At 40.5% G+C, this 14,551-nt stretch overlaps 1 protein-coding gene across 2 annotated transcripts; it reads right to left on the bottom strand.

Annotated features, from left to right (window-relative positions):
- Nucleotides 1-3,306: 3,306 nt before the first annotated feature.
- Nucleotides 3,307-13,341, bottom strand: CASP10 (caspase 10). Of its 2 annotated transcripts, XM_057419960.1 has the most exons (10): nt 12,920-13,331; nt 12,682-12,781; nt 12,009-12,144; nt 11,166-11,254; nt 9,479-9,515; nt 8,188-8,276; nt 6,586-6,697; nt 5,469-5,753; nt 5,249-5,348; nt 3,307-3,655 (listed from the first exon to the last, which is right to left on the bottom strand). In XM_057419960.1, the coding sequence occupies exons 1-10, from the start codon at nt 13,324-13,326 to the stop codon at nt 3,484-3,486; spliced, it is 1,527 nt and encodes a 508-aa protein (XP_057275943.1). In that variant the 5' UTR covers nt 13,327-13,331; the 3' UTR covers nt 3,307-3,483. The 2 variants fall into 2 exon arrangements, with proteins under 2 accessions (XP_057275943.1, XP_057275942.1); XM_057419959.1 differs by having other exon boundaries at nt 5,249-5,753; nt 12,920-13,341.
- Between the last annotated feature and the right edge of the window lie 1,210 nt (nt 13,342-14,551).

The following is a 14,551-nucleotide window of genomic DNA, read 5'->3' as shown; positions in this document are numbered from 1 at the left end:
ATGATTATTTCCTAAATTATTAAAAAGTCAACTATTAGTACCAAATTCACTAGCAGTGAATACAGGGAATTGGAAGGCTAAACATTCCTTTGAAATTACTGACATAATATACTTCCCCGTTTAAAGTGAATTTAAGCGGTAATAATTAACTTTTGGCATTTTCACCCTCTGAAGCACAGAACTCTGGCTCCTACGATAAGGTTCTGAGTATGACCTGCTGGCCCCCACAATTTTCCCTGCAGCAGAAAATATATGATTAGCAATCAGTACAACTACCAGACACTGAGGCTTGTGAAGTCAGCATTATAAAAAGAGACAGGTAGGAGAACCAAAATCTGTTAAAATTTTGCAAGGAAAAACAAATCATTCATTGATTTCCATCCATCCATCTTTACAAACTCAACATTGTAACATACCCTTCAATACGATGAGGTGTGCAAATTCCTCCCCAAAAGTGTGTGCTAGTAACAGGTCAGAAAACGTGTGACTTATTTCAGTCCAGGAGTTGTCCTTTTATCCAAAGGCTGGGAGCAGTGCAGAGGGGCACTACATGATCTTCAGGTCCAAAATGGTTCTATTTCCGTGTCATCCCATGCCTCAGCGTCTCTCTCCCTGAATCAGTTCCTCTGTCTTAACTGAATCAAGACTCCAGTTTCAGTTTGAAAGATGAAGCATGCTGAGAATCAGCACTGTGTAAAGTATTTGCAGACAAAACCAAGCCCAAGTTGGCTCTTTCTAGATGTAAGTTTCTCCCATCATTCTCCAGTTTCAAGGACCAGCCCTTCTGGCACTGCTCTTCCGCTTTCTCTTTTCTGTTTCACTTCTTCTTCTCTCACCCTTCCCCAGAATGTTCCTCTCCTTTTGTTAACTTGGTCTCTCCAACTTTCCTCAGCTCTCCTGCATCCAAATCTTGTCCCTCCAACTTCCTCTGGAAGTGTCTCAGTGACCCAAACTATTCCTTGTGAAGAAACCTGTCAAAAATTCACCTCTCCCAGAAAGGCTGGTCTTGAGGAAGCAAAATGCTAAGGCTACTTGACTACTCAACAACTGTAGTGACTGTGGCCTCTACTGGCACAAGGCAGGATAGACATTCTCCTGCACAAACACTGAGTCAGGAGGGACTGGATACCAGAGACTCAAAAATAAATAGGGTAATAAACCCTCCTTTAAGATCATGATCTATCTAAGCTACAAACTTCACAAACAGACTTTTACACTAGTCCCACTTGTATCTGTCTAAACAAGGCTTGCACAAGTCACAACCCTTCTTTAATCCTGTAGGTGGAGAGCATGCACAAGTGCCTATGCTTCTGTAGAGAAGAAAACCAACCACTTCTGTTTGTTTGCGGCTGATTTCCTTCTGGCACAGCTCTACATTACCATAGATTACACAGCTATGCAATCTGCATTACGCAGTAACACTGAAGGTGTATACTGCAGATAGCAAGGAGTAACTAATATCCAAGTTGCATAAAGCCCACCCACTTTGCCCAAGACTTTCAAACTGCTACCTTAAAATACACCACAGGAGATCAGGCAGAAACATCCAACAACACTGCTGAATGGCAGCTGCAATTACAGTGATAAGCTTACCCCACCTTTGGGCTTGTGCTGACAGAGTACCGCTGCACACCCCACGTATTACAGTGTTCAAGCCATACAAACACAACCCTCAGCACACCCAACCAAAATATTCACACTGAATAGTAAATATAAATCACGGTAGTGTAAACTGTGTTTGAACAAACATGATCAGTGAGGGAGACTTTATCGGTTTTTCCTATTTCACGAGTGGTGGATCCCTCTCCCCAGGTAACTCAAGGCAGAACTCAGCTTAGACTCTTCTGACTGCTTTTACTTACATACGATTACACTTGAGATTACCCACACAGAAGTCTCTACAGAGAAAGCAAGACGACACAATGATGTTCTCTGTCCACCAAACTTAAAAATGAAAGAACCCACAAAACAAGGTCAAAATTATGTTTACTCTGTAGTGATAAAAATTCCACTGTCACCCAAACATACAAGAGTGCACCAAGTACGAGCAGTAATTTTGAGCCAGAAACTTTGTGATTCTACTACAGTATGTTATAAATTCTACTAAAAGGTAAACCATTTTCTGTTTTGTGGCACAGATGTGACTTCAAGCGTGGCAGCTCAGAGACTCAAAATGTGATGGGTCACATACTATCATGATAAAAAAACAACCATTACGTTTTGGCAACTGGCTGCATTTCAATGCTGTGTACGATGCAAAGCTCCCCTCCTACAAATCCTGAAGAGTACAAGCTAAAAATTGCATTCAACAGCACTACACAGCCCTCTTTCAAATCTTCACCCTAAATTACAGTTATTAATCATCTACAACAACCAGTGTTTTGCTGAAGTTTCACCTCAGCTTAAAGCATGAGGTATTTAAAACCCACAGACTAAAGCAGTGCCCAAACGTGCAGGGGCCAGTCCAAAACAAAGATAAGGCTTACCCCAGTACATTATTTTTACCTCTCCAAGCTCTCAAAAAGAAGTATGAATTTAATGCAGTAACAAACAGGAAGGGCACAGGCATACGTAATAAATACTCATAACAAAACAGTGTGACAAATTTCAGTTAACTCACAAAATGCTCTATTACAAACTTAAGCAAAGAGCTCTGTTTCTCATGTGGCTGCATTTTAGATCTTAAAACAGGAAATGATAATCAGAAAATTTAATGCTTAAGATAGTTATTCAATTTGATAAACCTATACAGATACGCTACTGAATATCATATTGCACAGTGTGCAAATCTTCTACCCTAACTCTTCTTCCAGAAGTGATGGGCGAACGACAGTTCACAAGGTTTCACAAAGGAAATACTATGTAGCATCTTGGCTTTAATCAGTTTTGGAAAGATGTTGTGGTACATGAGGTTTAAATTAGCCATTAGATTGTACCAGTGTGCATCATGTAACAAACTACTGATCTCAGTACTTGACTAGTTCTCCATTAAGTAAAACATAATTTAAATTAAGATGAAAGTCCTTTTCCACTTACTAATTAAGCTTTCTCCTCTTCCTTCCCACCTTTGTCTTTCTCTGTGAATATACCTAGTGGATTTGAAGGTGGGAATTGAAATTGACAGCCTGCAAACTAAATCACAATGAGCCTAAACCAGACTGCTAACAATCTTGGACTAGATATAGAAAGCTACCTGCAACCCTCCTGCTGTCAGAAAAAAACACTTTTGTATCTGTAATCTTTGCAGGTACAAAAACATTTAACATGACTGACGCATGTTTCTCCAGCCCTGATATATAGATGATGTAATTAGCTAGCACATGGATTGTTTTAATTGCATCTCCTCCAGTTTCCCAGGATGGAAAAAAAATTATGACACTTTGCCTTGAAGCTAACAGTTCCTCAGGATTCTGGATACCTGCCTTAAAACAGGTCGTGTGGTGAATTGCATTTAAGTGAAATGCACTGATAAAAGGATGTATTTCAAAAGCCTCCGTATTCCTGTGAAGGAGGAGGGTCTCTAGGTATTGGGAATATAAGTTTTCTTGTTAAGGTATATGCTGGTAGGGGCATCTGCTTCTTTGTGCCTAAGCGGTCAACACGTCTGGCCACATCTTCATTAACTTCTGTAAGAATCGACAAAATATCTTCACCCCTAGAGACATAAGGGGAGCAAAAGCAAAAATAAAAAATAGTTATTAACAAGCAGAAGGCCCTCCATTGAACACCTCCCAGATCACCTAGAAGGTACAGTACAAACATTTAAAACACAAAAACCAGATCCTTTCCTCCAAATTTCTCCTCTTTTGTTCTCAAGTCATATGAAAAACAAAAGACCTTTTCTTCCTGGCTTGCTTGATTTAACCAGTAAAGAAAAATAATGGATTAAAGTATTTTTACCTAAATCCAGTCAAGAAACAGACGTTTCTGCCTTAAAGATAGGAGGTTTAGAGAATTTTACAGTAAACTTCACATCCCTCAGATTATCTCTATGGCACTAGCAGGGTTAATATTTTACTGTGTTTATGTGGCAGTGGGAAGGGAGGAGTAGCTACAGGGGTGGCTTTTGCGAGAAGCTGCTAGAAGCTTCCCCTGTGTCCAACAGAACCAATGCCAGCTGGCTCCAAGGCAGACCCACCTGCAATAGTGGTAGCATCTCCATGAGAACACATTTAAGAAGTGGAAAGAACTACTGAGCAGCAGCAATTGCAGCTGGAGAGAGCAGCAAGAATATGTGAGAGCAACAGCTCTGCACACTTCAAGATCAGTGCAGAAGGAGGGGAGGAGGCTCTCCAGGCACCAGAGCTGGGATTCCCCTGCAGCCCCTGGGGAAGTCTGTGGTGAGGCAGGCTGTGCCCATGCAGCCCATGGAGGTTAATGGGAGAGCAGATATCCACCTGCAGCCCATGGAGGAACCCACACCAGAGCACGTGGGTGCCCAATAGAGACTGTTTCCATGGGAAGCCTGCACTGGAGCAGGCTCCTGGCAGGACCTGTGGATCCATGTTCAGAGGAGCCCAGGCTCAAGCAGGTTTGCTGGCAGGACTTGTGAAGGCGTGGGGGACCCACATGGGAGCAGTCTGCTGCTGAAGGACTGCACTCATGGAAGGGACCTATGCTGGAACAGTTCCTGAAGAACTGCAGCCATTGGAGAAGCTTGTGGAACACTGTCTCCTGTGGGAGGGATCCCACATTAGATCAGAGGAAGAGTGTGATGAGTCCTCAACTTGAGGGAGAAGCAGCAGCAGAAAAAAGATGAACTGACTGCATCCCCGTTCTCTGTCCCCCTGCACTGCTGCAGGACAGGCGAGAGAATTCAGGAGTGAAGGTAAGCCCAGGGAGAAGGGAGAGGGGAGGGATTAAGGTCTGGTTTAATTTTTTGGTATCCAATTCTGCTCTGATTGGCAATAAATCAGATCTAATTTCACTTAAGCTGAGTCTGTTTTGCCTGTGGCTGTAATTTGTGAATTGATTTCCCCCTGTCCTTATCTCAACTTATGAACCTCTAATTATACTTTCTCTCCCCTGTACCACTGATAGAGTGGCTTTGGTAAGCACCTGGTGTCCAGCCAGGGTCAATCCACCACAAATGTAACTTTATCAGCGCAAGCAAACAAATCATCAGTTTAAGTAATACTGTCCACCTCAGAACACGGGTTAGAGTTCCTATGTGAATTTCCCTTTGGAGTTAAAGAGAAGGGCGAAGTTCCTCCCAATTCTTCATGGAAGAGCTAAGCAAAGTATTTACCTTGGTACCAACAGCTGTAGCTTGCTACATAGGGCCTGAATATACCAAGCACCCTGTTGAATATGCCGGAAGGAGACATATCCATCAATTGTGGCCATGCCTAAGAGGAAATCAGCCTCTTCAGGAATACTTTCAGAAGGAGAAAAGCTCTGTTGCATGGAAGACGAGTCTGGAATTCGTGCATCAGTTTTAACAGGGACAGCACACTGTATCTCTTTACCCTGGCATGCTTGGATAAAGAACAGTTTGGGTTTTTCTGCCAGCTGTGGACACTGTGTTGCAGTGAAGTAGGACATGATTGTGCGGATCGATACAAGCTCCTCATCTTTCCCATAGACTGCTCCTGACTCTCCATGAGATAGAATACAACATATAAAACAGTCCCTGTCTTTGTGATCTTGCAACTGCTGCCAAGTTTGCATGAGTTCTTTAATCTTCTGAGATGTCAGATCTGTGTAAGTCCTCACATCCAGACCTAGCCATGTGAATACTCTCTCCAGTTCCTCTGTAATTTAAAATAAAGATAAAAGGAGAAACTGAGGCACTAGTAAACAATTTTATAAAGTCACTATGCAAATTAATATGAACCAGGAAAGACCTTACACCTTCTGCAGATTCACCCTTACACTATATAAAGGGTATGTGTGTGTGTGTGTATATATATATATATATATATATATATAAAACCTTTAGGATCAACTAAAGGTGTTATATATATATATATAACCTTTAGGATCAACTAAAGGTTAACAGGAATAAAAAAAGATGGCATCAGCTCAGAGTTCCTGGGTTTTTCTAGAAAAGTTTCAGAAAATATAATGACATTTTACAGTGTATAATGACATACTAAGTGAGCTCACAAATGACACCGGAAAATATGAGGAGTCCCCCCATCACAGTTTCAGTTAAAATTCTTCAAAACCTTCCTCACATCATTACTTTCCAGTTGCAGTTTAGTGAAACTAATATTAGAGTTTCATACACAATAGATAAATAAAAGGAACAGAATAAGAAGTACGCACAGAGTTGCTTGATTATGGAATTTTGCATTATATGATGTAGAACGATGGCTTTAGTTTTAGTTCCTTATTATATAGATAAAGGGTAAGTAAAGAGATTCTCAAAATTATTCAAGAATGATCCAACTGCGTCAGAAACTGTAGTTACTTTTCCTTTAACCCTTTCTCCCCTAGGATACACAAATGACAAATTAACATATATCATTTTACTCTTTCAGAATATTAACTAAAATACAGACAATAAAAAAACAGAGCAATATTTGACTCGCATGGCAAAACAGAGACTCATCTTCCAAAAATCACACTTCAGTAACTTACCAGCATCTTTGAAAGAACCCTTCCTTTCACTAAGAGACTTATCGAATTTAACATTATTAATAACAAGACAAAATCCTCTGTGTGGTCCATCCATCTTGTAGTTTTTCATCTTCTGTAGAAAGGAGAGGAAAAAAAGCTTACAGCCTCAATTAATTTATTCAACTTACTCCTATTTCCTTAATACGCCTCAAAATTGGCATCCAAAAATTAGAGGCACCTAAAACTGTACGCTACTTTTGAAAAGCTGCAACTCAATGATGCGTTCTTGTGTGAAAAGACATGGGTGAAACCTTGAGCACACTCTGTCACCATACTATCAAAGTGCAGAGGAAGGGTTTGGCAGCTGGGTTGGTCATCTGTATGGAAAAGGGAGGATCCAGCAGCCAACTCTGCAGTCTGAACTGGTGATGGGGACAGAAGTCCCCAATGTTTCAAAGGTCATGACAATGTTTTAACTTCAGATGGCAGAGGGCTCACAATGAACCTGTATAATGTTAGACATCTGAGTTGTTTTTTTCAAAAGCAACCATGAATACGTGGAGATGGTGGCTCACACTGATCCAATGGAAAGGCATACAAGCAGAACAGAGGTCACACAAGTGCATAAACATGCTACGCTACCAGTTTTGCTAAGACTTAAAAAGCCACTTCCCACTCTTAAGAAAGAACATTTTAGAAACTGAAAAGTCACCAGAACTTCAATGACCATCACCATCTCTTCAAGTTCAACCTCGGACTGAAATCAAAAACTTTCACCACTCCAGTTCCTTTCTGCTCACTAAAGAGCAAAGCACACCTGCTTTTGTGCATTTTAGTAGAACAAAATGAAGGTAGCACTCCAAGCTCCTGCAACAGCAGGAACAAGTACCTTTGCTACAGAAGTCTAAAAAGCAGTTGATGAAAAGATATGTTACAGCACAGAACTTCAAAAAATTAAATGACTATAAACCACCACAGCAACTTACTTCCTCAATATCCATGCCAGAGAAAAAAGCCAGGGAGAGAATTCAGTGGTTACACTGCTGTGCAAGGTTAATGAGTGTACACAAGGCTTCTAAGAAGGGATCTCACAGAAGAGGTATTTTCTGCTGTACCTATGTTTTACTGAGGAAGATTGTTATAAGCCTGCAGTAGCTTACTAAAAACTCTTGCCTTCCCTTATTCTTCTCACAGGGTCTTTGCATACTACCCCTTGTGACTTAATTTCAAGATGCTCTGAAGCTTTTTCTAAGCCAGATTCAGAAAGAGAACTGTGAAGCTACGTTTTTGTCTTGCCCATTCTGCTGCCATCTCCAAAATGCACAACCTAAGAAAATGCCACTGTTTTGCCTGTAGCAGGAAGACAAGCAGGTGCACTAATGTGTGGATAATGTCAAAGGTATTATGCCTGTTTTGCCTCCACCACACCTTCCAATACTGGTAAATTTCTGGTCTCCAAGGTTAAAATATTCTCTGACACATTCCAGTTGACCAGACAATTCAAAAAACTTCATGAGACACACAGATATCTCACGTGTCCTTGCATGATCAATGTCATTACACACCTAGACCTCACACACCCAGGTATTCAAAAAGAGAAAGATTTAAGAGATTGTCTCAAACCTTGGATTCACTTTCTGCATTGCTGAGTCCTCCAGGTGGCTTCACCCTTATTTCAGAGAAGCCTTGGGTAAGACATGCTTCTTTGTTATCTAGAAAAAAAACAAACAAACCCATCAAACCAAAACAGCACAGATATTTATGAAGAGAAATCCAATATTGGTGGATGTAGCAAAAATGAGTTTAGCTATTGTACTGTATTTTTTGTATTTGAAATACTGTTTCATTGAAAGGAATAATTCCTCCATACATGATAGCATCATCATGTCCAAAGGACCTAATCTGAACATGTCTCCAGTTATTTTTTTTATATATATTATTTTTGTGACAAAGGCAAGGTTTCTATTTGTATTGGCATTGTGGAACAAAAGCATCCATGGTATAAGGATAGACTCTGAGACATTCAAATTAATTTTTCATTTGCAAATCAGCTTAGAAATTAACTGTCTTGTAAGAAGAATCTGCAGTGTAAACTAATGAAGCTCCCACTAGAGATCTGCTTTGTTCTGTTTTGTTCTCAAAGCACTGATACCAACTCTCAGACCGACTTTCAGAGCAAGGCTGCACTGACACAGCTTAAAAGAGGATAAGAGTTGACAGACATTGTACTGCTACACTTTGCAGCTGGTCTATTTGATGTGGAGTCACAAAGATGAATGCAAACTACTCACTGTTATTTGTACAGAATCTTTTCAGAGAGCTGATCCAAAAATGTAATTTTATTTATTGCTGCTTCATTTACTTCTCCTTCTGAATGCCCTAAAATGCTTGTCTCCCTTTGTACAATTCATACTCTAATTAATGCGGTCAAAACCATCCATCTTTAACATGCAACAATCCCAAGCTCATCAAAGTAACAATCTACACAGCAAAAAAAGTTACAGGTGAAGACCTGCACCCAAAAAATTAACATCACAGTTTTATAAACAATCGGAGTGTCCCGTTCTCTTGTCCTCCCAGCCATATTTAAACAAAAAACTTGGTTTTTGTTTTCAGGAAAGAAAATCTCTTTGCTTCTAATCAGACCACCGTTATTTCACTTTCCAGAAAACGCATTAGTTTCTAGTAAGTGACTGGCAAAATACAAAGGATTTGCCAATTTTCTCCTGCCTCTTTTCTCTAAGAACTGAAATCCTTCACATCTATATGTGCAGGAAGCAAAACAGCCTTCCAAGAAGACAGCAGAGTAAGTGCGTTGCATTTATCCAAATGCTAGAAATTTCCCAGAGAAAGTAAAGGGATGCAACATTATGTAAAGAAAATAAAAACAAAACATACTTTCAGAAATCCTTACCATTGATATTGGAACCGATAGACTTGATCGAGGTCTCCTGTATTTTGAATATGGGGAATATCATGTTAAAAATCCTTATTATATGTAACAAGTTTTCATCGCAATTTTAGCAAAATAGGCTTAATACAAAGCTTTTTAAGTAGAGAGTAGGAAAAATACTGAATTCCTAAGAACAGTAAAGCATTTAATAATGAAATTACAAAAGAATTCCCAATTACAGCAAATCTCACAAAGGTGGAAATAACTATGTTTTTTTTCTGAAAGATAAAGGAAAACAGCAAAGAATTTTCTTTCACTTCCAAATGATTCTCTCACTCTAGGTATATGCAGTCACTATAAACAAAATGAAGGTCCCAACATGGTCCTATAAAAATTGTCTTGGATAGTGAATTCTATAAAAATATAGAATTCATAGAATTCTATAAACTGTTCTAAGTAGAAACATCTTCTAACAGTAAAGTGTCAATGGTTTATTATACAGCATGGAAAAAAATGTATGAGCTCTCATCATTTGAAGGACAAATCAAATACAATCATCAGGATTATGGAAACACTCACTTATTCTTTTAAAATTCTTTTAAATCTATGCTTCCTTAATAAAACTACATTTATTTTCTTACTGTGCCAAGTGCCACGCATGAAGGCTTCCCCAAACCCTGGGGACATGTAGAGCAAATACAGCTCAAAGCAGAAGTAATGCAAACCCTTCTAATATGAAACAGCCTGCTTTCCTCAGCTCTTGTCTACTAGAACTTCACTGCTGGGAGGTATCCTTAGAAAGATCACTGGGTTTCCTCATCCACAGCTGGACTGACACCCCCTCCTTTCCTCTCCTTTTCCCCAAAAAAGACATCAGTTATAGCCCTGGTAAATTTCCCAGTGTGATTCCTCATGTTGCAAGAACGGTTTAACTGATTAAGGACCGGTACACTGAAAAACTGGGAGTAGTAATGCTGACCCTAAGTCAAGGACTTCTCAGTTTCCCATGCTCTTCCATGGGATGGGACACAAGAAGCTGGGAGGGAGCACCGCCAGGATAGGTGAGCTGAACCAGCCAAAGGAGTATTCCCTAGCCTAGAACATCAAGTTCAGTACATAAACTGGGGAGAGCTGGCTGGGGAGTTCTTGTTCATGAACCGGCTGGGCATCAGTCAGCAGGTGGTGGGCAATCGTATTGTGCATCAGTAGTTTTTCTCGGGTTTTATTCCTCTCTCTTTTTCCTGTTATTATTGTTATTTCCATTTATTTCAATTATTAAACTGTTCTTAACCTATTAGTTTTACATTTGCCTGATTCTCCTCCCCATCCCACAAAGCAAGGGGGAGAGGAGGGAGCAAGTGGCTTTGTGGTACTTAGCTGCCAGCTGGGGTTAAACCACGACACAGCACCAACTGACTAACCCATTCTCTAGAAGGCCCCATCTAGCTTTTGCTCTCAATCATCTCTCTTTCTAACATCATCCCACCCCCCCAGCTGCACATGACCAATAGTGTTTTTGGCTTCCACTATTTCATATTATATGCAACTGTATTTCTTACGTGCTGAAAAAAATACGCTTTTTCCATTCCTAAACTAAGTAAGAAGATTTAGCAAAAACACAGCCAGTATGGTTTCAAAATTAGGGCAAAAAAAAACCCAACCCCTTAAACCACTAAAACCCAAGCTTGCAATATGTAGTGCAGTGTACCTCTGAGAAAGGGAATACTTTGATATCTCCAGTGTGAGACAGTGAAATTTCCTCAATGGGCAGAGTGTTCTCCTGCTGAGGCAGAGACACTAAGAGCAGAAAGAGACAAAAAGAGAGAAGACAAGTGCCTTCTAGTTAAACCAGTATGAATCTGCACATTAGGCAAAGGTGTACCAATGCTTACTGAGAGATATATTAAAATAGAAAGCAACTTTGAAATATGCTCAGAAAGCACATGGGAATGGAACTCACAAAACACTTGGTGCTGTTGCATCTATTGGGGTGCAAGTAGCTTTGTATTTCCCAGAACTTGCTTCCCAGTGCTTAAATAAATAGAACATTTTCCCCAGTATGCTTATAGTCACTTCAGGATGCTAAATGAAGGAATATTACAAACTGCAGTATAATCCCTGATAATACATATCACACATTTAATAACAGAGCCTACCACTTCAAATACACATGCACACAGTGTGCTTCACTGTCTTATTAGCAGGCAACTGCCTTGTTGTAGTGCATATTCTTAAATCATTTCAATACTATTCATAGGGAAATGGAGAAGTGCAACAGAACTATAAATAGATTTTCAGTTTTCCAGCCTGTTCTGTATGTGCTGGACTGCTCTATTGGGCCTCAGATATTCCAGTATGTTGCTACAGGAATTCAGGTAGGAAGTAAAACAGGCTAGAGACTGTTAAGACAAATTTGTGCTTGAAGATGTGTGATCCCTCTCTAGCTCCTGTTCCAGCAATCCAAACATAGGATCTTGAGGTTCAGCTGCCCAAGCCCTTCTAGTACTTCCTGCATTCTAGCAAATGTACTTCCCGACTCTGAATTTCTCACCTTTTGCCCTTTTGTAGCAGTTTACTCTTTCCAGGAGATTGGGTGAAACATGCATACAGACTTCCTCCAGTATCTGTACATTGTTCTCAGTTAAAAGGCTCTGTTTTTCCAATAAAATCAGCAATTCCAGAGCAGACTGACAGCCAGAAAGAAAGAATTTGGTTATTGCTCCTTAGAACTCAAAACCTACACTATTATATACTTTGCTTCCTACGAACAATGTCCAAAGGGTCAGTTTTACATCACTGTAGAAGGTGGAAATATTGCTCCATGGAAAGCTACTGGCTGTGTTATTATTTGATATGGTCTTGTTCAAACAGATTCACCCGAACCATTTTAATGACTCTTGGCTTTAAGAAGGCTTCATTGCTGGGAAATGGTACTAAAGACATACAGACATGAATCTCCTTTGCAGATGGCTCAAGTCGGGCGAAGATTTGATTTGCCACCCTTCTATGATCTGTGGATTGTCAGTGACTGACCTTGGCACAAACCACCAAATTCCATATTTATCTGTCAACAGAAACCTCCTTGCTAACCCTATAAATACTGACCAGCCTAGCTGCAGATTATGCCCTATTCCACCAAATACTTTTCTCTTCATCCTTTTCCTCCTATTTCCCCCCTGCTTCTTCCATTCTCACCATATACATATTTGTCTCTCTTCACATACCAGAGTTACCCGTCGCTTTGGAAGACAGTTTTTCAGGAGGAATATGATATCCTTCAACATGTCACTGGTAATGTTCTCTGACAATTCATACAGCATCTGCCTGTAACAGAGATCCAGTAAGATAAAAGCAGAACAGAAGATGGTATAGAAACTAAAAGCTATCTGAGAATTTAAAAATGGAAAGGGAAAAGTGTGGCATAGATGGAATGGAGAGAGTGGAATCCTGCAGCAAGCTTACCTGTAAGGAGACACTCTTCCCTTCTCATGCAGACATTCCTGCACTTTCTCCTTGGTATAACCAAGTTTCTTGAGCAAGGAATGACATTTAATTGTGTATAAGAGTTCAGCTAGTAGGAAAGTATCTTTCTCGTTCAGATATTCTTCAGCCATGAGAAGCTCAAAGATGTCCACTGCTGACTTCACCCTTTCTAGTTTTCTGAAGGGGAGAAAGTCAGTACAGAGAAATTTTAAAGCTGCTACATCTTCAGCCACCAGACTTTCATCAATGAACAGAAGCTGCTGATGGAACTTCAAACTGACATCATCCATGTTGCTGGAACCAATGGTCTCCCTAACAGAAAGCAGAAAGCAAATGCTAGTAATACTAGAATCTTCAATATAATAATCCTTGTAATAAGATTTCATCCAACACCAGTGTGGATGAAATTCTCTGAGGAGTTCCCTTTCAAATAAATTTGAAACTTTCTTCTCCAAACACACGACAACAACAAAGACCAGATTTGGTCTTTGGATAACCCAGCTCTAAATTGGAAGTCAGCCCTGCTCCAAGCAGAAAGCTGGGCTACATGACCTCAAGAGGTCCGTAGGTTCTATTGTTTCCTTCAAACATCTCCCATGCTTATATCTTTGCTTCTTTCCATTGTAGGTGGAAAGAGTCCTTGCAGTTACTTTATTACAGCTCTTAGTGGAGAGAGCACGGTGGTTCACACTTGTTCCTTGATGTGCAGTCCAAGGGCTCATTATTCTCGGGCTGTAGCGGGGAGGTGTTCCTCTGTTACAAGGCTAACACCCAAGAAGGCTCCACACCATGAAGCTGCGGAGCATCCAAATATTCCCAGTCACATCTTGCTACCAGACAGTATTTCACCTTTGGCATAGGAATACCATAAAGACTCCCTTATAAGTATGTGAACAAAAACCTAACAGCATTCAGCACTCAGTTTTAGGATTCCTTGGTTCTGTCAAACCTTGTTTTCATAATTGGGCATCTGGACTCGGGGATTATATTTTCTATATGCCTCTGAACACAAAAATGCAACAATCTCTTCTATATCCCCAAGTCACAAGTCAGAGCCTGTGCACCGAAAAAATGATAGACTGCTTTTCCTGTACTTGGTCTCCCATAGCTCAATAATTGTTCTTCACATTCCTTCTCTACTCATATGAACTCCCATGTGTAGTTACACCCTCTTCACTTAAACTGCTATCAGAAAGGTTCAGATCTCAGCCTGTTAGCTTGTCCTGGGTTCGGCAGTAGCAGTCATGTTTCTCCTTCATGGTAGCTGGTGCAGTGCTGTGTTTTGACTTCCAGCCTGGGAACAGTGTTGGTGAAACCGATGCTTTTGGTTGTTGCTAAGTGATGTTTACCCTGACCAAGGACTTTGTGAGGCTCATGCTCTGCCAGGGAGGAGGGGAAGCTGTGAGGAAGCAGAGATGGGGTGCCTGACCCGGGCTAGCCAGGGAGGTATTCCATACCACAGCACGTCATGCCCGGGGTGGGGGGTAACTGGGAGTTACCCAGAAGGACACGGGCTTCTGGGTGGGACTTGTTTCTTGGCCGGTGGTATTGTATTCTCTTCCCTTGTTATTTTCTCTTATCATTGTTGTAGTTGGTAGTAGCGGTGGTGAT

Source organism: Pezoporus wallicus, unplaced genomic scaffold (genome assembly GCF_028554395.1).
Source record: "Pezoporus wallicus isolate ANWC-B61680 ecotype Strahan unplaced genomic scaffold, APGP_CSIRO_Pwel_v1 contig_4710, whole genome shotgun sequence".
Lineage (NCBI taxonomy): Eukaryota > Metazoa > Chordata > Aves > Psittaciformes > Psittacidae > Pezoporus > Pezoporus wallicus.
The sequence above is the reverse complement of the archived record's forward strand: the minus strand, read 5'-3'. Positions and strand labels throughout refer to the sequence as shown.

Coding starts and splice junctions, on each gene's coding strand:
- CASP10 (XM_057419959.1), bottom strand. CDS start 13,326: ATGAAATCTTATTACAAGGATTATTATATTGAAGATTCTAGTATTACT. Junction 12,782..12,919: donor GGAAGAGTGTCTCCTTACAG/GTAAGCTTGCTG, acceptor TCTCTGTTACAG/GCAGATGCTGTATGAATTGT. Junction 6,698..8,187: donor ATGCAGAAAGTGAATCCAAG/GTTTGAGACAAT, acceptor TCCTTTCTACAG/AAGATGAAAAACTACAAGAT.